The sequence below is a fragment of the Onychostoma macrolepis genome, chromosome 12 (genome assembly GCF_012432095.1).
Source record: "Onychostoma macrolepis isolate SWU-2019 chromosome 12, ASM1243209v1, whole genome shotgun sequence".
Lineage (NCBI taxonomy): Eukaryota > Metazoa > Chordata > Actinopteri > Cypriniformes > Cyprinidae > Onychostoma > Onychostoma macrolepis.
In genome coordinates, this window is record NC_081166.1 from 13401102 (window position 1) to 13426942 (window position 25841).

The window sequence follows — 25841 nt, forward strand, 5'->3', positions numbered from 1 at the left end:
TATCGATCTCTCCTGAGAGATACGTTTACCTTTTCATTTTGAGGTAAATGTGCTTCATAGATGATTTTAGATGTACTATGGAGAAGGTTTGCCAGAATGTTCACCTGATTAGCAACTCTTCATTTAGCGGTGACACACGTTTAGCAGTGAACACGTACTGTATATCCTCTCACTCACAGTTATCATGTAGGTCAATAGTGTGTCTGCTGACTTGCGTGTGATTTGTTGTCTGGACAACGTTGGGTGACATAATCTAGTGTTATATGAATGATAAGTTAGCTTATCAGCTAAAGCCACCAGGTCATACATATTATTTGTGATAACATTGTCACGTCTTCACTGCCTTTCCCTTTCCTGTTTTATTGACTGTAGTTCTGATGTTGACCCCTTATTATATTAATAGTTGCATTGTAAAATTCAAGGTTAATTGTTTTACTGTTTACCAATGCACCTGCAAATGGCAGTTGAATTTAGAAAATGTTCAGACTTTAAATATTTCTCACTGCCCATAAAACTGCATTTGTATAATTTTTAATTAAAGCAACTGTATGCACTTTTTGATTTCTTTTCCACACGCCCCCGAACAATGTAATTTGGTACAAATTCTGTGAAAAGGATGGGCCCAGCTTGCAAAAATATGTTCTAAGAACATTTTGTTATTCTCATTAAGTTAAGAAAATGTTATTTCTGGATGTTCTCTGAATGTTCAAATGTCCAATTTATTTAAATGTTTAAAAATGCTTTTTTCACTGGGTTTTTAAATAATTTTGCAAACATTATGGGAGTACTACTTTTAAATGTTCCGGAATGTTCTGTAGCAACATTTAAAAAAACATTACAGAAAAAAAACATTCCATGAATGATATATAAATAATGTTTTTGTACTAACATTTTGAGAACATTAAAGACCAGATGAAACTCTGAACAAACATTCTGTTAACGTTACTTGAAGAATGTTTGTTCATCAACTTGTCAGAATGTTAGCCAAAATCCTGAGAATGTTCCCTCTTAGCTTGGGAGTGCCTTCTGGCAGAAACAAATGCATGTGTACAACTATATACTGTAATTACCTTATATATTTAGACAGTGAATTCCACTCACTTAACTGTAGGGGGCTCCAAAGTCACAAAAATACACAAAACTACTTACAGTTGCTTTAAATAATGGATATTTAATTGGTTTTCCACTTATTATTGTCCTAGATAAACGTGTGGCTTATGATTCTTGGATCTGAATTTAAACCATTTGTGAAGAGTCAATCAAAGTGTGTATGACGCCTAAGACACTAAGCAGCTTCCCCTTGAGAAAACCACAGCAATCAATTCATACAGTCCTCACCTCAGCAGCCTCTCTAACATGGAAAGAGACAGAAAACATGTAGGCATGCAAATGTTTTCTAGTCAAGTGGTCCAGATTAGATGGTAACGAGTGGCTGTTAGGCAGAGGTGCTAATGGCTGCTGTCTGGCGTTTTGCACTTCAGGACACAGTAAGATCTCATTCATTAGCCCAGATTATTACCACAAACTCCCTATCTGAAGCCTTTTGTTTATATTCATCCATTTCATCATCAAAGAAAAAAAAAAAAGTAAAACAGCTATTTTCCCTCCATAAACTAGACTTCCCAATGGTCTGGGAAAAGCCTTGAACAGCCTACAACTATGTATGTAAGCAGTTGGTGGAAAGTGGCACTGCGTTTATATAAGATTCACTCTGACTCCTACAATGAGCTCTGAACAAGGTCACGAGCCCCTGGAGATAGGATTAAAGAGTAAACAACTCTATGCCATTGACTTTTTCCTTTTTTGCAATTTATAATAAGAGTATAGCCTGGACTCTCTGACCTAAATTTGAGATGATCTGAGTATCTCTGCTGACCTTATGTTGGGGTTGCTGCAAAACCATATTTAATAGTCCTAGCTTTGATATTTTGTATTTATATTTCTTTACATATTGTTTCTCCTAATCGGTAAATCTTGTGTGGTGCTACTGTGTTTTCTTCACGGCTGTTCTTCATGCACATGTTGGATGGCCAAAAGCATAAAAATCTTAGTCCATCTTGCAGTGGGTGTGTGTGATTTCACTTTAATTTATCGGATGATGTATTTGAGTGATTTATAATGTTAATAAACATAAAATCCTAAGTATTATGAGTTATACTTGCATGTAAAATCTATAATTTGAAAATATGTCAAATGTGCAATCTAGTTCAAAATACATGATTTTGTGTTCTTTTAATGTTGTGCATTTAAGAACAAGACACATAGTTGACAATGCATTCAGTACATTGGCTACTTAGCAATCTAATTGTCAGATTGATGAAACGGACTGATATAGTAAAGCTTGATAGACAGTTACACTTCTGTGGCATTGTTGTATCTGTGACCCAGTGTATGGTCAAATGGTCAGGAGAGGAACCATCTGTGCAGGTATTAGATGATTATAATCTTTGAATACAGTAAGCCCTGTGATAAAGATGTTGAGAACAAACTTTGCTAGGTTTTTAAGGTTGTTTTTGACCAATTTCCAGAAAAAAAAAGCATTAAAAATAGCACTCACTTTTAGACACTCGTAAATGCTCAACAATTTTGTCCTTTCACCTTTAGCACTTTAAATGCCTCTGTTACTTCTATAGGATTTAGTGAAAAATGCATCAATTAAAATCTGCAGTAATATGTTGATTGTTTGTTAAAAGGAACGGAGTTGTCACACTCATAAGTGTGAATTTGAGTAATGACACAGTGGGCTCAAAAAAATCTACCATGTCACAGTGGATGAATACAGAGAGGAAAGTTCATTTATGGCTGAGAATGAGCTTTACTTTTTTCTTAGAGCTGCATTGTTTGTAATAATAGCTATTGTGTGTGTCATTGTGTAAGAATGCTTTCTATACTTGTCACTCTAGCCTAAAGAATAAGAGTGACAGGATTCAATCAGAGTGACCTGGCTAAATTATACCTGTGATCCTTCACATGAATGGACAGAACGAAAGGTGGATGTCCTGTCATCCTGTGCCATTCATGTATTGACATCGTATAAGTTGTCTTCACTAAATGTGTGTGCCTTTCAACCCACTAGATGACAACAGCATGGAATCAGGACAAGAGTGTTTCTTTCATTTTCCTAAATCTAGAGGGGACTGATTGTTTGTAGTGTACTTCATCATTTTGAATATGGTTATTCTCCTCTCTGAATCCAACAGAGGGCCCGTAGCGTAGTGTATTTTAGTAAAATGTAAAGCCATTATGAATATGCAAAGCTCGTAAATTATTTCAATGGATCAATGCCACTGAGGAATCAGCTTCACATCATGAGGTCAAGGTTTTGCTCGTTATAATTAGGTACTGTAGATGACGCAAACACATCCAGCTGTAAAAAACATCGAATGAATACTTATGTATTAATGTAAATGCTGTTTATTTGTCAAAAAAAAAAAAAGTATCACAATTTCCACTAAAATATTGGACAGCACATTGACGATAATAAGATATGTTACTTGAACACCAAATCAGCATATCAGAATGATTTCTGAAGGATCATGTGACACTAAAAACTGGATTAATGGTAATAAATTGTAATAAAATATTACCGTTTTACTGGATATTTGATCAAATAAATGCAGCTTTGGTGAGCATAAGAAACTTCTTTCAAAAACATAAAAAATTGCACTGACCCCCAACCTTTTGAACGATAACGTGTAAATTGTTTTACATTGTTGAAGATATTTTATCAGTGTCCAAAGCGTTCTCTATCTGCTGCCTTTGACGCCACAGCTCAGAATAATCAGAGACTGCATGGCGCCATCAGCCAATCAGCACTGTCGTTTTTCTATAGCTCTACAGTCATTTGTCACATGCCATTTACAGCTTCCGTGATTGGCTCAAAAAAACCTTGCAGCAGAACTGAGTGCCCTGTCCAAGATGGAAGAACTTAAATCACAAAATTCTAGGAAGCCCTGCGGCAGCCGAGCAATTGCTACTGAACAGAACAGGAATGCTAACGGATAGCTTACACCAAATATTATGAAACTCCTTGTTACACACGTTGTGAAATCAGAAAGACAAGGCCTTTGATGACAGTTATAATCAGTCAACCCCAATCAAATCTTACAGCCACCTATTTGGATTCACACCCTAAAAGAGCTGCAAAATGACATTACGTCAGACTTAGCACTAATCGCTCCTTGTTTATTAGTCGTTTCCCACTAGCTCAATATCCATGGTGCCCTATGAGTGGACGCCCATAGGAGCAGAGTGGAAAAATGTGTTACCCTAAGAAGAGGCTATATTCGCCATGTGAATCATGGGGGCTTGGTATCCAGGGGTGTCCCCTTACACACCATATAAGGGCCCCCGGGGCTTGAGTGTTATCACTTTCTGCCGAAGGGATCTATTCTTAGGCTGTCTGTCCAGGCCATCCGAGCAGGCAAGAACTCTCCTCCTTCTGCTTTTAAAACTTTTTTTTGACTTTTGTCAGTGTAAACAGGGGTAGGATTATACTGTTTGTTTGTTTTTTTAAGTCTGATCGTTCTGTGGTATGTTTTTGAGTTGTGTTGATATGTGAACTCAGGTCCTGTGTGATGGTTGTATAGTGACGCATGGCAGAAGTTAATACATATTGTTTCACTCTATTGCGTTTCCTGTCTGTTGTTGTTGTGTCTCAGAGGCTCCTTGGTGCCTGCCCGTATCCGGGTGTTTGGTCATCCCGACTACAGGGAGAAGAAAATTAAAGGAAAAAGAGGACTTTACTGATCCGAGAAGAAGCTTTTCACTTTAAACTCTCTTCAAAATGAGTAATTACACAGTAACCCTGTCTGGACCTGCACCATGGGGCTTCAGGCTGCAGGGAGGCAAAGATTTCAACATGCCCCTGACCATCTCCCGGGTGAGACATCACCTCTGCCTTGTAGAAATAACAAACAATTCCAACATGCTTTATTTAAACAAATACCTGCTTTGATTTTTTTTTTTTTTTTTTAAAGAAAGAAAGAAAGAAAAAGAAAAACCTTGCTACAGAAAATGTTTTGACTTTTTTTTTTTTTTACCTCGCTTAACAATGAAAATCGATGAAAGCTTTGAGTCACACGGTATGCTGGCGTTATGTAACATCGTATTGCAGATGTTGTTGTATTGGTTATCGTCCAAGCCAAAGCAGAAATTCTCTAACCAGCTTTGGCCCTTTGGCTTAGCTGTTGTGCTGCATTTACAGTGGAAAACTCTATGAATAGCAATAGATGATGCAAGCTTTAAGAAAATGAATCTGTGAAAGGTGAGAAGCCTGGATGTATGCTACTTGTCTAGTTAAATCACATTTACTGTGTTTAACCGACAGTGCTAATTTGCCCAAAGTGAAAAAATTAACACGCTGGCTGTTCATTCATGACACTGATTCAATCTATTAAATGAAATGGAAAAAGGAGACTTTCAATTTTCTCATGTACAGCCCTTGAAGAAAAAAAAAAATATTTTAAGGGCTCCAAACCTGTATGATTTTCTTCCTTTTGTGGAACACGAAAGAAGATATTTTGAAAAATATGTCAGTGTTATTTTGGACCCCATAGACTTTCATTTACCTGTTTTCCAAAAATGCTGCTTTAGTGTTCTGTGAAAGAAAAAAGGTCATATAAATTTGGAACGACATGAGGGTGAGTAAAAGAATTTTTATTTTGGGGTAAACTATCCTTTTAAGTGTAAAAGTCTGTTATTTACGCTAAGCAGACGTTGATGTTATGCTTTGTGGAAAGATGCTCAAATTCTTGTTGCTCATGGATGTTGATTCTTATTTTAGCTTTCGGTTTTCTTAGAATTCATTTCTTGATGGTAAGCAGTTTCCCATTTCTCATCTCCTGAAACGTGATTGTTGTATATTCAGTTGTTTACCTCAAAAAAGAGGAGCAAAGGCACATTGTCTTACCTTGCCAAATAGATCAATAAGGTGTGCTATTGAGCACCATTTACACCTTGGGGTATTGAATTGTTAATGCAATGCACCTTGTAACATAACACACAGTCTTCTGTCTATACTCCAAGCGAGCTCATTCCATGGCGTCCAAAATCCTTATTGTGTTAGCGGATGGATTCAAGGAAGCCGTGTCCAAAGGCTCAGAGAGATTATATTTTCCTAACAGAGGGTGAGGTGATTTTCTCTCTGCTATAACAAGAAATTGCTGCCGCTTTATAATCAGTCAAAGGTGGTTCAGCCCAGTTTGTTTGTTTCATAGCTGTCACCTTTCTTGACATTTGATTGTCTTTCACTTCAATAAGGAGGGAGTAATTGCCTCTGTTTGTCTAGGCTGTGGTAGGTCTCCTCATATTGGCTGTTTGTCTGGAAGCAATTACAGACAGGACCATCATACCGGGAAAACGTATCTCCATTGTTTGGATTTCCATTACTTTTCTAATCAGCATTGCTGGTGGCACATGCTTTTATGTCATAATCAGTGTCAAACAAGGCATCCATCTGGATTTTATAGTCTCTCCCGACCCAGCTGTCACTGAATATGGAGGTAGATTGAAATGTGGACAGTGTATGTGTTCAGATCAGGTCTCAGATGATTGATACATATGTAACAGCCAGAGGTGACGATTTATAGATTTTACAATCAAATCTTCACACTCTGTAATAAAAGATCAGCCTCTATCCTAAAGCACCGTAGACAATCTGTACCAAATCTTAATCCTGATCCCACGGCTGAAAGAGCTGCTGTCTTCCATAAAGAAGCCTAGTAATTGCTTTTACTGTTTTCATAATACTTGCTGATTTTCTGTAGTGTCTGTAAACAGCGACTTGATGTTGTGACATTTGTCACATTCATTGAGGACAAAGAAGCAGTGGATGATCTAATTTAATACTTTGATTCAGTAAATTACTACATTCTGATATTTTGTGCTCGTACGTGAGGAAAACACCCCAGGATATGTGATATTAGTGTCAATAAAGTTACCAGCAAACAGGTCATGCTAGACCGAAGAGTCATTTACAGTAGATGTTGACAAATGGATTTAGACCTGAGATGCAACCTTTTGAAATATCAAATCACAGATATGCATTTCGTTTTTCATGCAAGCTATGATCCAACTTTAATTAAGATGTCCTGGCCTCAATGTTACAGACATTGGAAAATGACAACACTAATATGAAGACCACGTTAAGTGAGTTACAGAACAATATGAGGTTGTTAATATGTGTGGGGGTTGGTAAGGAGCTGCCTTATTTCCTAATAAAACATTTTAGGCTGCTTTTTAATAAAAAAAGAATAATAATAGAAAATGCATTAAAAATAATTTACTTACATCACTGTCTCTTAGCTATTTTGCTATTTGCCTCCTTTGCAACCCTAAATAAAAAGCTCTTTGGTAGCTAATGATAGCAATTGACGACCACTTTTGGCCCAGAGGTGCAATGCCTGACTTATGGTCACTGATTTTAGCTTAGCACTGAAGGTCAGACCTGCAGAAATACATGTGGGTGCCATAAATGTGAAGAGCACAGAAACAATAGACACATGAGGTCATGGTGAATTTAAATATTGCAGCTGTTAGTTAATTCCTTTTAAAACACTTCCACAGTTGAAAATATATGGGAGGCTGGGGCTATTGTTTCTAGTCTATTTGTTTTTAATGTTTTTTAAGGTAAATTATGATGTACAAAAAAGGTAGAAAAAAATAAAGGAAATAAATAAGAGATAACATAACCCAACAGAAATTGTAATCGACAAATTACAATATTTAAATATGTTATGTAAATGTGTAAATGAGGAATCGCAATTGCAGCAACACACTCGCAGCAATAACTTTAATAAATTCCAATAAGACCGTACACACAGTCAACTTGATAATGATGCATTTAAAATTGGAAGATTTTGTCAGTGGCTCTGTGAGCGTCGAACGGCTTTGTGGAGCGGCGTTGACGATAGCAGAAAGCACTGGCCCTAAATGTCCTGTCAGAGATAATTTCCGTCATTATATATTCTTGCGCATGATATGCAAGTCCAGCTCTGCAAAGTGCCGATATTAGATTCTGTAAAGCACTTCATAAAGTCCATGACAAAGACAGTCTGTGGAGTCATTTGTGATGTATTATATGAAATAATTTAACCACAGATGAATCTGCTTAGTGATGTTCCCAAATCTTTTTTTCTTCATTCTGTTGTATTTTAAAGTCCACATTGTGTCTCCATGTGTACTGCAAATTTATAGACCTCATAACAATTCTGTTCAATTCTTCTGCTTTCTAAGCTATTCAAGGTCGTTAACTCTGACTGTTCAGTGCTGTGTAGGAGGTCAGGCTGCATTAATCTGAGGTCAAGGCCTTTCTAACACAAAGGTGGACAGCATCAGGCCCTGTTATGCATATAACCTGTGCCGGAGCATAGCAACAAAAAATCAAATGAATATACTGTCTGCGGCATTCAGAGCCTTGCAAATACCCAAAGGTTCCACAGATAGTCCAGATCATCACCCCAATCTTTGCTTTTAGTCAGAACAGTGCAGGAGGTAGCAAAACACAATTAAAGCTGGCATTTACCAAGGACTGCCTCATAAATCACAATGCCAACAGCGCCAGGCCCCTGTTTCCTCACTAAGGTTCTACTGGCAGATTCTACCATCTCTCAACAATCTGAGATAAAACAGATGCTTTCATCTATAACTTGACACCATATCTGTGTTTGACATAAATGTTAAGATTTTTAGGAACTAATGGGAGAGGATGGAGCTCTTCAAGTTAAGACAGTTGCCATCTGGCTAGATTTACATAAACAGTCACAATGTATCAAATGTTTTCATATAGATCTTAGCCGGTCATTGGATTTAGCATCTGTTGAAGTTAAATTGGCAGCTTAACAACTTAAATGAAATGAACAGCTGTATTTTTTTATTAATTTTGTGCCTGTTATCCCTCTTGACGTTTTATTCTACACTTGAATAGGATTTATTTTACATTAATTTATAAATGAAACAAAAGTGTATTTAGTTCAAAGTGGCAGAAGATGAGATACACGATTTGTCTTCTCATGTCATAGCTTTCTCTTAACTTCACTCGTTTTTCATACTTAAAACATTATAGCGGATCAAATGGACCTGTGCTTGAACAGTGATTCTTACATTTACATTTATGCATTTAGTAGATGCTTTTATCCAAAGCGACTTACATTGCATTCAAGTTACAGTTTTTACATTTTATCAGCTCTTGCTTTCCCTGGGAATCGAACCCATGATCTTGGCGTTGCTAGCGCCATGCTCAACTATTTGAGCTACAGGAAAGCTGTGATTCTTGCTGTGAGTGCATCTCAATTCAGTAGACCAGGGGTGTAAGCATTTGTGACCCTGGACCACAAAACCTGGCTATCCTTGAGATTGAGATTTATACATCATCTGAAAGCTGAATAAATAAGCTTTCCATTGATGCATGGTTTGTTAGGATCGGACAATATTCTGGAATCTGAGGGTGCAAAAAAATCAAAATATTGAGAAAATCGCCAAAGTTTTGATATATTTACGGTAAGACATGTACAAAATATCCTCATGGAACATGATCTTAATATCCTAATGATTTTTGACATAAAATAAAAATGTATAATTTTGACCCATACAATGTATTTTTGGCTATTGCTATAAATATACCCCAGCGACTTCAGACTCGTTTTGTGGTCCAGGGTCACATCTCTTACTAAAGTAACTTTGATGGACAAACTGTGCAAAGAAAGCCGTTATGCAAGCACCTAGGACACACCAAATGTAAAACTGAAACCTTTTTCCTCAAACGTCTTACCTAAAATTGATATTTTATTCATTCAGTATAGCTGATTTTGTAGTTGTTTGACACTTGCATGAATTATTTTATTCAATGAAAGCAGTTTCAGTAGTACCCCAAATTTCCAAAATTAATATTTTACAATTTAAAACTCAAGTACTATTCAAAAACATGTTTGAGAAAATGAAATAAAATAAAAATAAAATAAAATAATATTCTGGGAAAAGTGATATGCCTATTAGATAAATAAAAGTCTAATATCTGAATAATGTCAGCCCAAAACCAGTGTGATGAATTGGTGAATTCCAAAACATATTTTCATGGCTCTCAAAAATGCAGATTCTCGCTCAAATCAGTATGTGTGTGTTTTATTTATTTATTTTTTAATTAGCCTTTCACTGTCATTCAGTATGCAGCATCACAATTGAAGCGTCGGTCAAGCAGCAGTCTGTTGGCTTAAGTGAAATTGTGAACAGGAGGAGAGTGATGATGATGTTTCTAATCTAGTTTGTAGGACCCTGACTAGTGATGCATGCAGTGAGATTTAATTACATAATAGCCAAGAAGAATTATGTCTCAACAGTAAAGTCAGGAAAGTGCAAGCAGTGATTCACTATACAAGTGTAAAAATGATGCCTAGTGACTGTATGAATCTTTTCCAGTGTATCTTATCCAGTGTATTTAAATATATAGTAATATTTCTAATTTCCTTGCTGATTTGGTGTTTACAGCAAAACTATGTCCCATACTTTTTCTAATTCCTAAACCATTGCTCATTGTGGATTCCAGTTATTTTCAAGTAAAGGTGCTCTTAATGCACCTTCAGACGTTATAATTTGATTGGCAGTTGGGAATTTACTAGGAGAACATTACAAGAAGGAGAGCTCTTTCAGAAGCATGTATATATGTGTGTGTTGAGTAATGGCAGCAGGTGGGACAGAAGGGTTGGTGGCAAGGTCCCAAAATACAGGGTCAAATTGAGAGGCAGGGGGCGTCAACAACAACCTTTATTTTTAACATTTTAATGAGCTGCCTGAAAGTATAGCCACTGACTTGTTGCAAAGATGGGATTTCAATCTCCATTTCTTGATTTCTGAGCTCAAATCAATTTTTTACACTGCATTGCTTTTTAAATGTTTTTCTTTTTTGTATATTACTGTTAGTCCCAGTTCTTAAGGCTGATTGGCACTTCGATAGTGTTGATATATAATAAACACTGCTGACTTTTCTAATTTTATATCACTCTTCTATATCACCCTTGACAGACTGTCAGTCTGTATATTAGTTTAGAGGATTTTTCACATGTTACATTGTTGCACCTGTATATGACCACAAATGACTGTATGGGTGAGTCACTGAATCATTTATTCATCTGATTCATTCAGGAACTAATATCCTGAGTAGAGTTTTGAACAATTTATTCATCCAATTCATTCAAAACACTGGTTAATTTAAGAATTAAACATTATGAGTGAGTCGTTGAATCATTCACTCAACTGATTCATTCACAAACACAGATTTTTTCTTTTCTTTTCACAAATGAATGTATGTTTTGATTCGTATCTGATGCCCATTCAGAAACATTTTTATAAATGTTTAGCACACATCACTTATGCCCTATGGTCATTCTGATTACTTCATTCTAATTGAATAATAGAAGACATTTGTTCAGATGTAGGCCTATGTCTGAAGATACAAAAGAACTAAGCGACAAATGGATTCTCTGAGCCAATATTTTAAAAGAAATCTCACTAAAAAAGAGAATATCGTTTATGTTTGGCATGGCTTATGCCTATACGAACTTGTGAAAAGCCCTCCAGTGCTTCTGCCCCCTTGTGCAATACACAGCAATGATGCTGTCGTTTTTACAAGAGCTCTTGCTGGAAAATCACTCAAGGAACGCTTCTTCTCATTGTTTAATGATTCGATAGTACCGGTAATTATCAATAAACAAACAAACAATACAGTATCCGTTTCTATAGCTATGATGATTTTCCATTGGATTTTTTGTGTGTATAAAATTCAATCTGTGCTGTCATTTGTAATTATTTAATGAATGTCTGCTATCTTTCCACAGATCACACCAAGCAGCAAGGCAGCAAGTGGAAACCTCAATCAGGGTGACATAATTACAGCGATCGATGGGGTCAGCACTGAGGGCATGACCCATCTGGAGGCCCAAAACAAGATAAAGGCAGCCACCACCAAACTCAACCTCACCATGCAGAGGTAAACCTTAACACCACCAGAACCTTTTGATGCTTTTTATGTTTTTGATTACTTTTTACTTACTTTATTTCTCCAAACTAAACTCCTATTTAGTCTTTCCGTCTGACGATTTCCCATTGTGTTCACTGGTGAATGGGTTTTCTTAGAGGGCATCAGCAATGCATCTCATTTCCTTTGGCAGCAGACAAGTCTGGCAAGCAAACAAAGTTATCTGCAATTAAACAGCTCCATGAGTGATATAAGCAATCACAGTTGAGCTGTCACAGACCACGAGTGACGGTTAGAATACAAATATACCGACAGAAGAATTTAATTCAAAAATGTGTCTGAGATAAATTACCTGGGTATCATGTAGTCCTTCAGGTTGGCAGCATGCACAATGAAAGGCATTGATGTTTAGGGGGAAGGAGAAATTAGATTCAGAAGGTATTTATATACCTTTTTAATATACTTTATTAATTTAGTACGGACACCCCAACGCCTCTATCCGAAAGAAGATTAAGTCCTTTCATGTGGCTGCCTGCACTACAGCAAAAGGAGGAAATGTTACTCACAAAGATACCTCAGCTACCCTGTGACATTTCTTAATGCTGGCTTCTAGTGTTCACTTTTATAAGCTACTCCTCCTCTGTCTCTGTCTTTCAGTCGTAAGTGATTTTCAGAAGCTTAGTTGATTCTCCTTATTTATTGACAGCAACCACCTTTATTAATTGGAAGAAGGTGGAAGACGTTCTCATATACATGTGGATATTAGTATTATTGTATATTATATGGTAAATATTGGCTGCATTTAATTTGATTTGGTAGATATAACAGATTTATCATTGACCGGCTGATGTAATTTTGCACCATCTTTCCATGCTCCTCTCCAATCAAAAGCATCTCAGGAGGAGTGACAGGGTACTCATGTATTTTAAGCTGTAAATTTCTTAATTCTGAGAAATTTCTCACGCCTAGTGGCTTGTGAAGAGCCCCCCAGTGTTACTGCTTATACAGCAACGCTGCTGGCGTTTTACAAGATACTCACTCAGTGCTTCTTCTCGTTGTTTTAGATTTTATCGGCCACTCTAGAAAATTGAAACGTGACATGATTTCAGTTCCTGTCCACAGGGAAAAGGTCAAATGATATACATGAGTTTTTGGAGATTCATTATAGCCTTTGTATCTGACTTAATGAGAAATGTGTCATTCAAACAATTTTGGGGTCTAAAGATTTTTTTATGTTTTTGAAATATGTTTGTCTGTCTACAATAAAGACAGTTATATTGTGAAATACTATTACATCTTTTGCATTACAATTTTCAGCAGCCACTCAGTGTCACATGGTCCTTCAGAAACCATTCTAATATGCTGATTTGGAGCTCAAGAAGCATTTCTTATTATTATCAATGTTGAAAACAATTGTGGTAATCATGACTTTCTTAGTTAAATAGAAAGTTCAAAAGAACAGTATTTATTTGGAATAGAAATCTTATGTAACAATGTAATTGTCTTTACTATAGCTTTTGATTAGATTAATGCATCCTTGCTGTTTAAATCTTACTGACCCCAGACTTTTGAACTATAGTGAATGTATAGAATTTTTCTTTTTCTTTTTAAATAAATTAAAGACTTTTGTTTTAGAATAATATTTAAAATTGTGAAGTATTTCTATACCACTAATGAATTAAGCAAATTTGTGTCATTGGACATGTGAACTCTTTTGTACAGATGGTCTGATGTTCTTGCTTGCATTGGATCAGAATAATTATATCACTCTCAAATCATATTGAACATGGAACATTGATCAGGAATTTATGGCCTGTTCAAGAACTTCAGTACAATTAAATTTTTTCAATTATTGTGCCAATTCAATTATTATTTCAATTATTACAAATATAATTTATAAAAAAAAAAAAAAAAATATATATATATATATATATATATATATATATATATATATATATATATATATATATATATATATATATATATATATATATATATATATATATACTAGGTATGCACGATATTGGATTTTTGCCGATATCCGATATGTTGATATTTTTTAACTTATTTTGGCCAATAGCCGATGCCAATACCGATATATAACACCAAATCTCTCCTGTGTGGAAATTATAAGCAAATTATTTTTAATTTTGGTTAGTTTTTAACAAGAACTGGTCACACTTTATATTAGGTGGCCTTAACTGCTATGTACTTACATCAAAAAATAAGTACAATGTACTTATTGTCTTCATACTGTATTGCAAAACACTTTTGCTGCTATTGAGGTGGGATACGGGTAAGGTTAGGGACAGGTTTGGTGGTATGGGTAGGTTTAAGGGTGGCGTTAAGGTGTAAGGGATGGGTCAACAGTGTAATTACAAATGTATTTACATATAGGTATTTTAAAAAATATAAGCACAAAATGTAAAAACATGTATGTACACAATAAGTGCATTGTACCAAATTATTAATTTAATTAGTTAAGGCCACCTAATATAACGTGGGACCCAAGAACTTACTTGTTAGAATTATTTTAACAATAATGAAGTTCTTTTATAATGACAGTACATTGAAGCTTTGAAAGTAACCATAAATAAACTATATATCAATCGCAGCATTTTCTCCCCCCAGAAAGATGCAGGAGTAACCTTGTTTAACCTAGATTTAACATTTGTAAATGGTCTAAAGCAAAAGTGTTGTAAAAGTTCTGAAAATCTTTTAAAGCTCATAATTTGTTTAAAAAGTATAACATATTACACATTAATGAATAAATCAGTATATATATAAAATTATTAATTTACAAGTGTCATGTTTATGATTTTTTTATTATTATTCATGTAAGCTACATCAATTACTGCTTTATTTAATCAGAAACAGTCTAAATCAGGGGTGTAAAACTCAGTTCCTGGAGAGCCGCAGCCCTGCAGAGTTTAGTTCCAACCCTGCTCCAACTCACATACCATGTAGTTTTCATATAAGCCTTAATGACTTGATTAGCTGGATCAGGTGTGTTTAATGAGGGTTGCATATAAACTGTACAGGGCTGTGGCCCTCCAGGAACCCCAGGTCCAAATGATATCTGTGTATTTTACCTTTATTTTATTAGAAGTAGGCCAACAGCGCCCCCTACGAAATTAAACACCTTACCGAACGGTCATTAGGACCCGGGGGAGGCTGCCGCTGCTGCAGCTGCACGTGCTATTACTGTTTACTATATCATACACCGAACACATCATTCTGTAAGTGCATTTCCAGTTTAAATGCAGCGATCCAAAACAGTGAATCTAATCATCATTAAGGCAAAACTTTGCTTCAAGAATGAGCCACAATGCTGACATGATCTAATCGCTAGCACACCCTGAGCACATGTGAGTTAATGTATTCCTTTTATCTGCAAGACCATAAAGACCATTAAAGCCATTATCGGACAATTCCGATATCGGTCCGATAATATCGTGCATCCCTAATATATATATATATATATATATAGGATATATACACATTGACATATATCATGCATTTTTATTTAACCATTGGAAGTGGAAATGGGATTAATTCAGTTATAAGACATAATAGTTTTTACTGGACTTGAATTATACATTTATTTATATATTTGTACACATGTTCTGCTAGTCATACAGTCAGTTTAAAGTGCACTTACTCATAAAATGTATTTAAATCAAAAAATAAGTACAATGTACTTATTGTCTTCATACTGTATTGCAAAACACTTTTGCTGCTATTGAGGTGGGATACGGGTAAGGTTAGGGACAGGTTTGGTGGTATGGGTAGGTTTAAGGGTGGCGTTAAGGTGTAAGGGATGGGTCAACAGTGTAATTACAAATGTATTTACATATAGGTATTTTAAAAAATATAAGTACAATGTAAAAACATGTATGTACACAATAAGTGCATTGTACCAAATTATTAATTTAATTAGTTAAGGCCACCTAATATAACGTGGGACCCAAGAACTTACTTGTTAGAATTATTTTAACAATAATGAAGTTCTTTTATAATGACAGTACATTGAAGCTTTGAAAGTAACCATAAATAAACTATATATCAATCGCAGCATTTTCTCCCCCCAGAAAGATGCAGGAGTAACCTTGTTTAACCTAGATTTAACATTTGTAAATGGTCTAAAGCAAAAGTGTTGTAAAAGTTCTGAAAATCTTTTAAAGCTCATAATTTGTTTAAAAAGTATAACATATTACACATTAATGAATAAATCAGTATATATATAAAATTATTTAATTTACAAGTGTCATGTTTATGATTTTTTTTTATTATTATTCATGTAAGCTACATCAATTACTGCTTTATTTAATCAGAAACAGTCTAAATCAGGAGTGTTTAGTTCCAACCCTGCTCCAACTCACATACCATGTAGTTTTCATATAAGCCTTAATGACTTGATTAGCTGGATCAGGTGTGTTTAATGAGGGTTGCATATAAACTGTACAGGGCTGTGGCCCTCCAGGAACCCCAGGTCCAAATGATATCTGTGTATTTTACCTTTATTTTATTAGAAGTAGGCCAACAGCGCCCCCTACGAAATTAAACACCTTACCGAACGGTCATTAGGACCCGGGGGAGGCTGCTGCTGCTGCAGCTGCACGTGCTATTACTGTTTACTATATCATACACCGAACACATCATTCTGTAAGTGCATTTCCAGTTTAAATGCAGCGATCCAAAACAGTGAATCTAATCATCATTAAGGCAAAACTTTGCTTCAAGAATGAGCCACAATGCTGACATGATCTAATCGCTAGCACACCCTGAGCACATGTGAGTTAATGTATTCCTTTTATCTGCAAGACCATTAAAGCCATTATCGGACAATTCCGATATCGGTCCGATAATATCGTGCATCCCTAATATATATATATATATATATATAGGATATATACACATTGACATATATCATGCATTTTTATTTAACCATTGGAAGTGGAAATGGGATTAATTCAGTTATAAGACATAATAGTTTTTACTGGACTTGAATTATACATTTATTTATATATTTGTACACATGTTCTGCTAGTCATACAGTCAGTTTAAAGTGCACTTACTCATAAAATGTATTTAAATCACTATTATTAAAATGACAACCAATAACCAATAATTAATCATATTAATAATTAACAAAGAGAAAAGTTGACATACCACAAACAAAAGCCTAATGTTTTTGCATGATTGACCGTTGCTTTGAATTCTGTACTGGTCCCAGGTCAAGACGTCCCGCTCCTGTACCCACAGCCACTCCAAGAATGGACTCACCCATGCCAATTATCCCTCACCAGAAGGTAAAGTCATGTTCTGTCCATCCGTTCCCTGTGCCAAGTATGTACACTAAATAGAGTGGTTTATGTCGTCTTTTGATATTTTATCAGTGTGGTGTAAAATATAACTGGACTGTATGGAGGGGACAAAAATGTTGAAGAAAACTAAATAATAATTTGTGGTAATAGGCCAACCATTTCTTTATAATCCTCTTAATCAGTCATGGGAGTTTCCAAGCCCATATCATAAAGACAGGAGGAATTGTGAAAACAAACATTCTCTGTAAAGCTGACGCTTAACTCCCTCTACAGGCATTTGTTGGTCAAGCAACAATAAGCACTTCATTTGAAATCCTCATAAGTTTCCTGCTGGTCCAGTACTCATTTGCATTGTTGTTGCCAGATGAATTCTGATCTTGAGTGCTTCTTCAAGCCTCATTTGCCTCTTTCCTAACACACTTTTTCTTCTATGCCTTCCCATTTTGGCTAATGGTTCATTTGTTGATCTGATCTAATGGTTTATTTTACACTAAGGAAACCACGGACACTGAGGAAGGAGAAGATGAAGACAAACCTGTCAAAAAATATTGCATCCTCCTGGCCAAAAAACCTTCCAAAAAATCTTTAATTCCAAACACTGAGGAGAAACCTCAGGAGAATCTCCAACCTGTAATTCATTCTCCTGCTAAAAGCCCTGTCCCTGCTTATTTGCCATTGGGGCAAGGTCCAAAAACCACCCCAAACCAGAGGGGACAGTATAATTCTCCCATAGGCCTGTATTCAGCAGAAACTTTAAGGGAAATGGTCATGCAACAAGACAGTCTAGATGGCCTGCCACTGCTGGGGTAGGTAATGTATGCCTAACCCACAAATTTGTATCTTAAAGGGTTACTCCACCCCAAAATGAAAATTTTGTCATTAATCACTTACCCCCATGTCGTTCCAAACCCGTAAAAGCTTTGTTCGTCTTCGGAACACAATTTAAGATATTTTGGATGAAAACCGGTAGGCATTTGACTGTACCATTGACTGCCAAACAATTAACACTGTCAAGGCACAGAAAAGTATAAAAAAACATCGTCAGAATAGTCCATTTGCCATCAGTGGTTCAACCGTAACGTTATGAAGCTACGAGAATACGTTTTGTACGCAAAGAAAAAAAAAATAACGACTTAATTCAACAATTCATCTCCTCTGTGTCAGCGTAGCGCCATTTTGGAGAATATCCACTGGACGCGAGAGTATCCACTTTCTTTGCATACAAAAAGTATTCTCGTAGCTTCATAGCGTTACGGTTGAACCACTGATGGCAGATGGACTATTCTGACGATGTTTTTTATACTTTTCTGCGCTTGACAGTGTTAATTGTTTGGCAGTCAATGGTACAGTCAAATGCCTACCGGTTTTCATCCAAAATATCTTAAATTGTGTTCAGAAGACGAACAAAGCTTTTACGGGTTTGGAACAACATTGGGGTAAGTAATTAATGACAAAATTTTCATTTTTGGGTGAAGTAACCCTTTAATGAGCACATCCACCAAATCTGCTTTAACAAGCTAGTTCACTAACAGGTCATGGGGGCATTGGCTAGCCTCACCTGTATTCCTGCAGTTCATTTAACAAAACTGTGGCAGAGCACTCAGAACATTCCGTCATTACCTCTGCACATTCTGCTCTCACATACAACGGATCAGCTGGGAATGTGCTTGGTAGAACTGGGACCAGTGGTCCGTAAGGCTCACCTGATTCCCATCCTGCAACATGAGCAGGGCCTGGCCAAGTCGTATCTGTATCTATGAATGTAAGCTGCTTCCAAATGACAACATAGTATGGTTATTTTAGTCGTGTTAGAGCTACATCTCCTGCGATTAGATGAGGATTGCCAAACTTTTATAAGTTGGCTTATAAATAATGCCAACATGTTAACGATGGTGCTTTCACCTTTTTAATGTAAATTGGCATCATTTATTAGCTTCATAAGAGATCTTCCTAAATCATTATCACAACAGTGTATCTTCTCTGTCCAAAAACATGTGAGGATATTCCCACAGGGGCCAAGTTGAGCCGTAATTGAACATGGGTGCAAATGTGCGCTCGTTGACTCTTTTAACCTGCTCAGAATGTCACAGCTCCTGTAACAGTATATCCCAAATGAAGTCCTACCGCAATTATGCCGTCACGTATTCCATCCTCTATTTGCAGCTCACAGGAACAGAATTCCCGCTAGGCAACATCACGTGCACAGCTGAGCAGGGCACGTGCATCCATTGACTGTTCATCTTGTATGAGTCTGATGTACTCTCTAAACTTTGATTCTTGTTGTCAGGCAACTACCAATATATGGCTTTGAGCTGTGACTGGTTAAATGGCATTTTAGGATTATTTATATACTGTTGTAGTATTTATTAATATTTTATTTATTGCTTTTATTTTTTATATGCTATCTATTTTCAGTTGTAATGTAAGGTTTATTTAATTTGTTATGTGCTTTTGTCATTTTCATTTTTTTTTTTTACTTAGCTTTTAGTTTTAGTAATTTTAGTTCTTAGTTCTTGAACTCATTTCCGTTGGACTGCCAAGGCAATATTTCTATATTATTAATTAAAAATTTATATTCTGTGTTATTTCTGCTATATTTCAATGAATAAATTTTTTTTTTTCAAGTTAACAATAACACAACTGGACTGGTTATTTGGTTCAATGAAAGTATGAGTGTCATGTAGCTCCAGTGTTCTCTGTGTGTCCCGCTGCAGCCAAACTGTTCCAGTCAATCAATCTGTTCTAGGAACAAACCAGAATGTCATTCTTATGAGAAATGTGACCAGTAATAACCATCATCTACATCATGGCACAACAGATTACAAGAATTCCTGTATATATTTAAACTGTTATTTAATGACTCTGACCATTGACTCACCCATAGGTCATTTCAAAGCTCTACTATTTTCTTTTGTTTGAAGAACACAAAAGAAGATCATTTGTAGAATGCTGAAAAACAATTTTCACTGTTCTACAAAAGAATGAAAGTTGTATAGGTTAAATGAAATTAAAGTGAAAATAACAGGGTGAACTGTCCTGTAACAGTTAAAATATGTTCATATTTCAGGTTCAAGTTCTTTAGACAAAGTGAAGCATTTGCATTCCTTATTGTTGTTTTTTCCTGCTAATTTACATGGACATGGATTCATTATCATTCAGCACACTGCCAAATCAAGGCTAACACTGCCTCTTTTGTTTATCTTTTTTTCTGTCTATATTCCTCTATGTCGTCTCAGGTCATTGCCAACACAGCTGCCAAGTCAGTAACAGTTTTGAATATAAAATCTCCAGAGTTGCGTGTGAATCTGTGTGCTCTGAAGCATGGCCACATGCAGTACTGTGGTTGTCGTTTGCATGCTTACATTTTCAATTCCCGAATGTTCAAAATATATTTTGAACAATTTGGCATTTTGGACATGATGAAATGTTAAATGCTTTTGAGTGAAGTGTTTAAACTAGATACATCTGTTGTTGGGTTTTGGTTATAGTTTTATTGTTCAATGCGTCTTTGCATGTTTTCTTTTTTTTTTTTTTTTGGAGTATTATAATGGGAACTATTGCATGCCATGTGCATTTTTACAATTGGGAAGCCCAGATGCATTTGTTATAAGTTGTGTTTTCAGACATGGGATTTTATTAGAATGTAAAACTGATGGCTGGTGCAAACCATTTAACTTCAGAAACATCTAAACTAGTAATGCGAAACTCATTACTGTTTAATGATACAGATGCATTAGGTAAGTCAAGTCTAAATCAAACTGTTCTCACTGTCAAATCATATCTATCTCTCTATTTTCACTGATATTTCTGGCTCCTCACCATCACCCACCTGCCTCTACACTATCGCTCCCCTGACACTCCCACACCTGAACTCTTGACAGCCAAGAGTATGTTCCCAGCTTCAACCCCATCGCACTGAAGGACTCAGCTTTGTCTACTCACAAGCCTATTGAGGTCAAGGGTCCTGGTGGGAAGGCTACTATCATCCATGCCCAGTACAACACTCCTATTAGTATGTACTCTCAGGATGCCATTATGGATGCCATAGCTGGTCAGGCCCAAGCCAGAGGAAACGAGATGAGGTAGGTCTTCCATTCCTGTCCAGCACTTTACTTTTTACTACACTGATGCTTAGATGAGAGCTGAGGTAAGTGTAGCAGTGGCCCCAAAATGGACATTTAAGCCTCACTACATGAATGTCATTGCATTAGAAACAGTATTATATTTCAATATTCAATGCAGTGATGTTTTTAAAGGAATAGTTCCCTCAAAATGGAAATTCTGTTATTATTTGTTTTCTTTTTTTTTTTTTTTTACTCATACTGTAATTCTAAGTGTGCATCTTGCAGTTCAGACTTTTTTTGTCATAATTGTGAGTTCATATCTCACAATTCTAAAGGAAAAACAGAGAGACTTGTCAGTCGCAAATTTTTATTTATTTATTTTTGTGGCAGAAACAAGCCTCCATATGCCATAAACCTCTTTTCAACAAAATGAAAATGAAGAGAACTTGGAAATCAGGAAAAAGTAGCAGCCTATGATTAAAAAGTGGTTCAGTAACTCACACACCACATCTTATGAAGTCATGCGTTAGTTTTGCACGAATAGCAATGTTCAATTCAGTGACAAATAGTTATTTTGAGTTTCATTATTGTAGTGAATCGATTGAACCAGTACAAACAAAGTGGTCTGGGATGCATTTCCCAAAAGCATTGTGAGCTTATTGTAGTGATCACTGGTGCCAGTGGTTTCTACATTCTGCTTAAACTTTGCTTTTGAGAAACACAGCCCTGAGAGACATATTCATGAATTAGATTGATCCGATTCTTTCACCTCACTAACTCAACGATCTGGTTGCCACAGTTTATCGTCCCACTCGATCTGAATGTTATGAGAGAATAACAGAAGATGAGAGAATTGAATTTTTTGAATGAACTATTCATTTAAATGAACCAATGTATGTAGATAAGTTAGCATCAACCTAGTTCCAAAACAAAAATACAACAGGATTTTCCCATTGGTGATTGGATTATTGCAGAAAATAAGAAGTTTATGATTCTTACACATTTTGTTCATCAAGATAATTCTCACAAATTAAAACAAATGTTATGAATTTTTAACCTAAATACAGTTACTAGAAGTGAACAGCTAAAGCTGAACAGAAAGACCAGTAAAAGCTTGGAAAAATCAACAGAGGGTATTACTGGTTTATTTTACGACATAGAATAAAATGTGAAAATATACTGAGCTTGTGTTAACCAGGCTTTATTAAAAATAAAAAATAAAAAATTAGTTATGGATGATGGAACCTGGAAAACTAAAATGCTAATTCAGTTCTGGGTTTAGGCCTATAAAAATAAGTCAATCCTGCAGCACTTAAAAATAAGAAAGCATTTTCTTGCAATTTATTATGAGATGTTAGGAAAAGAAAGGTATTTTCGCTAATTTTGCATCTTTTATTTGCAGTTTAATGTTTTTGATTACAATGCAATTCTATTTAGTTTGCAGTGGTTATAACAGTAAGATCTCATTACACTGTAAAAAGTGATAAGTTGACTTAACTTAAAAAAAATTGAGGAAACCTGTTGCCTTAAAATTTTTAAGTAAATGATAATTTAAAAAAATATGTTAAGTGAATTGTCAAAATTTTTTTTTTTAATTATTATTTACTTAATCATTTTAAGGCAACGGGTTTCCTCAGTTTTTTAAGTTAAGTCAACTTGTCACTTTTTACAGTGTATCAGTCATCTAGCCTCCACAAGGTCATTTGTAGTATCAACCTCATTTGTGCTTTTCCTCCCTCTTCTGCTTGCAATTATGTCACTCCATCCACAACCAATCACCCATTCCTCATCACTCATCCTTGCCTCACCCCCACTACATTTCACATCCTTCCATATGACACGGCTCTGACTTGCTCCCTCCCATCCTGGTTCATCATGTGATTGACAGTGGTGATGACTCCCCTGGATCTCCCTTGGCGTAAGTAACCACAGTCTATTTAGATCCATCACAGACACATTGACTCACCTCTCATGTTATATTCTCTGTTAAAGGCTGATTGCATAAACACTGAAGTGGATTTTTTGGTAATTTTTCAATTACCATGTTATACTGTTGGAAATATGTAAGTAAATGGAGTTCTATAAAGAAAAATATGAATGTTCTGAGTATATCTGCCAGGGGAGAATGACATAACCTCTAACATTTTACTTTACATTCTCCAGTTTTATCAAATCCTAATTCTTTCACCACAGATCTCTCACTACAATGGAACTATAGTAAAATGATGCACATCTTCACAAATATGTGAATTAATTCAGAGATAACTCCAGCAAATATTGTCCTTTCATTATGATTTTTGTAAATTTAACTTGATGTTCCCAAATTCAGAGAACTCAGATGACCAGCTGATCATCTTTTTCCCCTTTCTCTCTGTTGGGGAGTAGCTCACTTCCCATTAAAGACCCTCTTGTGGACAGTGCTTCTCCAGTCTATCAGGCTGTGATCAAACCTGACAATAAGGAGATGGAGATGTCAGAGTGGGCCCGTCGTGCCGCCAACCTGCAGTCCAAGTCCTTCCGCATCCTTGCTCATATCACAGGAACGGAGTATTGTGAGTGCAGCCTTTCTTTATCACATCACTGTGTGAAATGGAAATTGGTTTGAATTGAAAAGACTGACATGTTTTAGAAAGGCTGGCATAAGATGACAGTGATTGCGTGATAAACATTGGTTTGTACTTTATTTTTGAGACTAGGCCTGTAACAATTGACTTTTATTTATCACAGTGCAAGATCCAGACGAGGAGGCTCTTAGAAAATCAAGGTAATCCAAGTTGTCTCAGTTTTTGCTGTCTTCACTCTTGTGAAAAAGTACTCTTTAGCATACTTTTAGAACTAATGAGGAAATGATATACTTTAAAAGAAAAGTACAAACTGAATGTAATGTTTTTGGACACTTAACTGCATGATATTTACATTAAAATAAAAATGCATTATAGTTTAAATTTATATTAAATGCAGTTAGATTAACTTAAGAGTGTTTTTGACCCACTAAAGTAAAACATCTTTACATGTAATTTCATAATTATTTTTGAATGTACTAACAAGCATTTATAACAAACTCAAATATTCTTTCATTTATTGTCCATTGATACTTGTATTTATTTAAATATATTTGTAATGATGGAGTTGCAATTTAGTACATTTAAAATATATTAACTTTAAATGTAATATTGAAGTAAAAAATTATATTTAAGTACTTTACATGTGCTTTAGTATGTTAGTCAACACATCAATAAGTGAACTTCTCTAAAGCACAACAAAAGATTACTAAAGCATAACGCTTTCAATCTAAAACTCTTAATTTGATTTTATTACAAAGTGTACTTAAGAGTGTACTTAAGTGGGTTAAACATAGTCATGAAAATGTACTCTCTTTAAATAGCCTGCCCTTAAAAGGCCTTTTATTTCATTTAAAATATATTACATTCAAGTATAGTAAATGTAATATATTTTTAAGTAGTTGTAGTACACTAAAGTGCACATTCAGTACAATTAAGTACACTTTTTGACAAGACCAGGCCTTAAACGTATAAGGTTCAAGCACAAAAAGGCCTGTTGATTAAGTCAAATAATTTAGTAATTTATTTCTTTATATTTTCTACAGGGAGAAGTTTGAATCAGAGGTAAAAGGCCCACGATTTGCCAAACTGAAAAACTGGCACCACGGCCTGTCTGCACAGATCCTTAACATCCAGGAGTAAATGCAAACCAGTGTTACTGGAGAGAAGTTGAGGCAACAGTCAACAAGGAAACCTGAAGGCGATGTAAAGTGAGGGTGCAAAAGGCAGAGAGGAGTAGTGTAGTGACTGGAATGCGAGTTAGAGTTCTAAACTAGCCTGTAAGTGAACACAAAGCTCCTGTGTTTGATGTTCATATGTCTTTTTGTTTCATGTAACTTTCAGCCACTGAAACATAGTGCATAGTGCTCAGTTTGTCATCTTCTTTTTCATTTTATGTTTCTCTTTTTCTTCTCTTTTGGCTGCTCTGTTTATCCTAAATTATTTCTGAATAATGAATTGCCTGAATGATTTACTGATGTAAAGAACTAACCCTGAGAGAAATTATAAAATATATGTACCACATCCACTGCAATACACCACAACAAATATTGAAATACAAACAAAATCTACTATTGTTAATGTGAATAAAACATTATTACTTTTAACCAAATAAATAAAAGTGTCAGTGTGACTTGTTATTTCCTCTTTTGTTCCAAACCACTATGACTTACTTTCTTCTATTGAACAGGAAAAAAGATGTTTAATAGAATGTTCTGGCTGCTGTTTTCCATACAATAAAAGTGAATGGGGACAGTGGCTGTTGAGCTCCAAGAAATACAAAAAGCGCCATTAAGGTCATTAGGCCTATTTCAGCTCACCAGTGATCAGTCACACAAGAAACAAAGACCTCTGATATTACTGCATTTCATTTCTTAATTTCTCTGTTGGATCAACTATTTTGAGTGTTATATATTAGAGT

The 25841-nt window shown here is 35.6% G+C and overlaps 1 protein-coding gene across 3 annotated transcripts; it reads left to right on the forward strand.

Moving 5' to 3' along the window:
- Nucleotides 1-4363: 4363 nt before the first annotated feature.
- ldb3b (LIM domain binding 3b) lies at nt 4364-25541 on the forward strand. 3 transcript variants are annotated; one of them, XM_058792964.1, is made up of 10 exons: nt 4364-4423; nt 4662-4882; nt 11829-11980; nt 17205-17280; nt 20532-20554; nt 21177-21377; nt 23248-23277; nt 23745-23911; nt 24087-24123; nt 24967-25541. In XM_058792964.1, the coding sequence occupies exons 2-10, from the start codon at nt 4787-4789 to the stop codon at nt 25061-25063; spliced, it is 879 nt and encodes a 292-aa protein (XP_058648947.1). In that variant the 5' UTR covers nt 4364-4423; nt 4662-4786; the 3' UTR covers nt 25064-25541. The 3 variants fall into 3 exon arrangements, with proteins under 3 accessions (XP_058648947.1, XP_058648948.1, XP_058648949.1); XM_058792965.1 differs by having other exon boundaries at nt 4383-4485; XM_058792966.1 differs by having other exon boundaries at nt 4405-4532.
- The last annotated feature ends 300 nt before the right edge of the window (nt 25542-25841 follow it).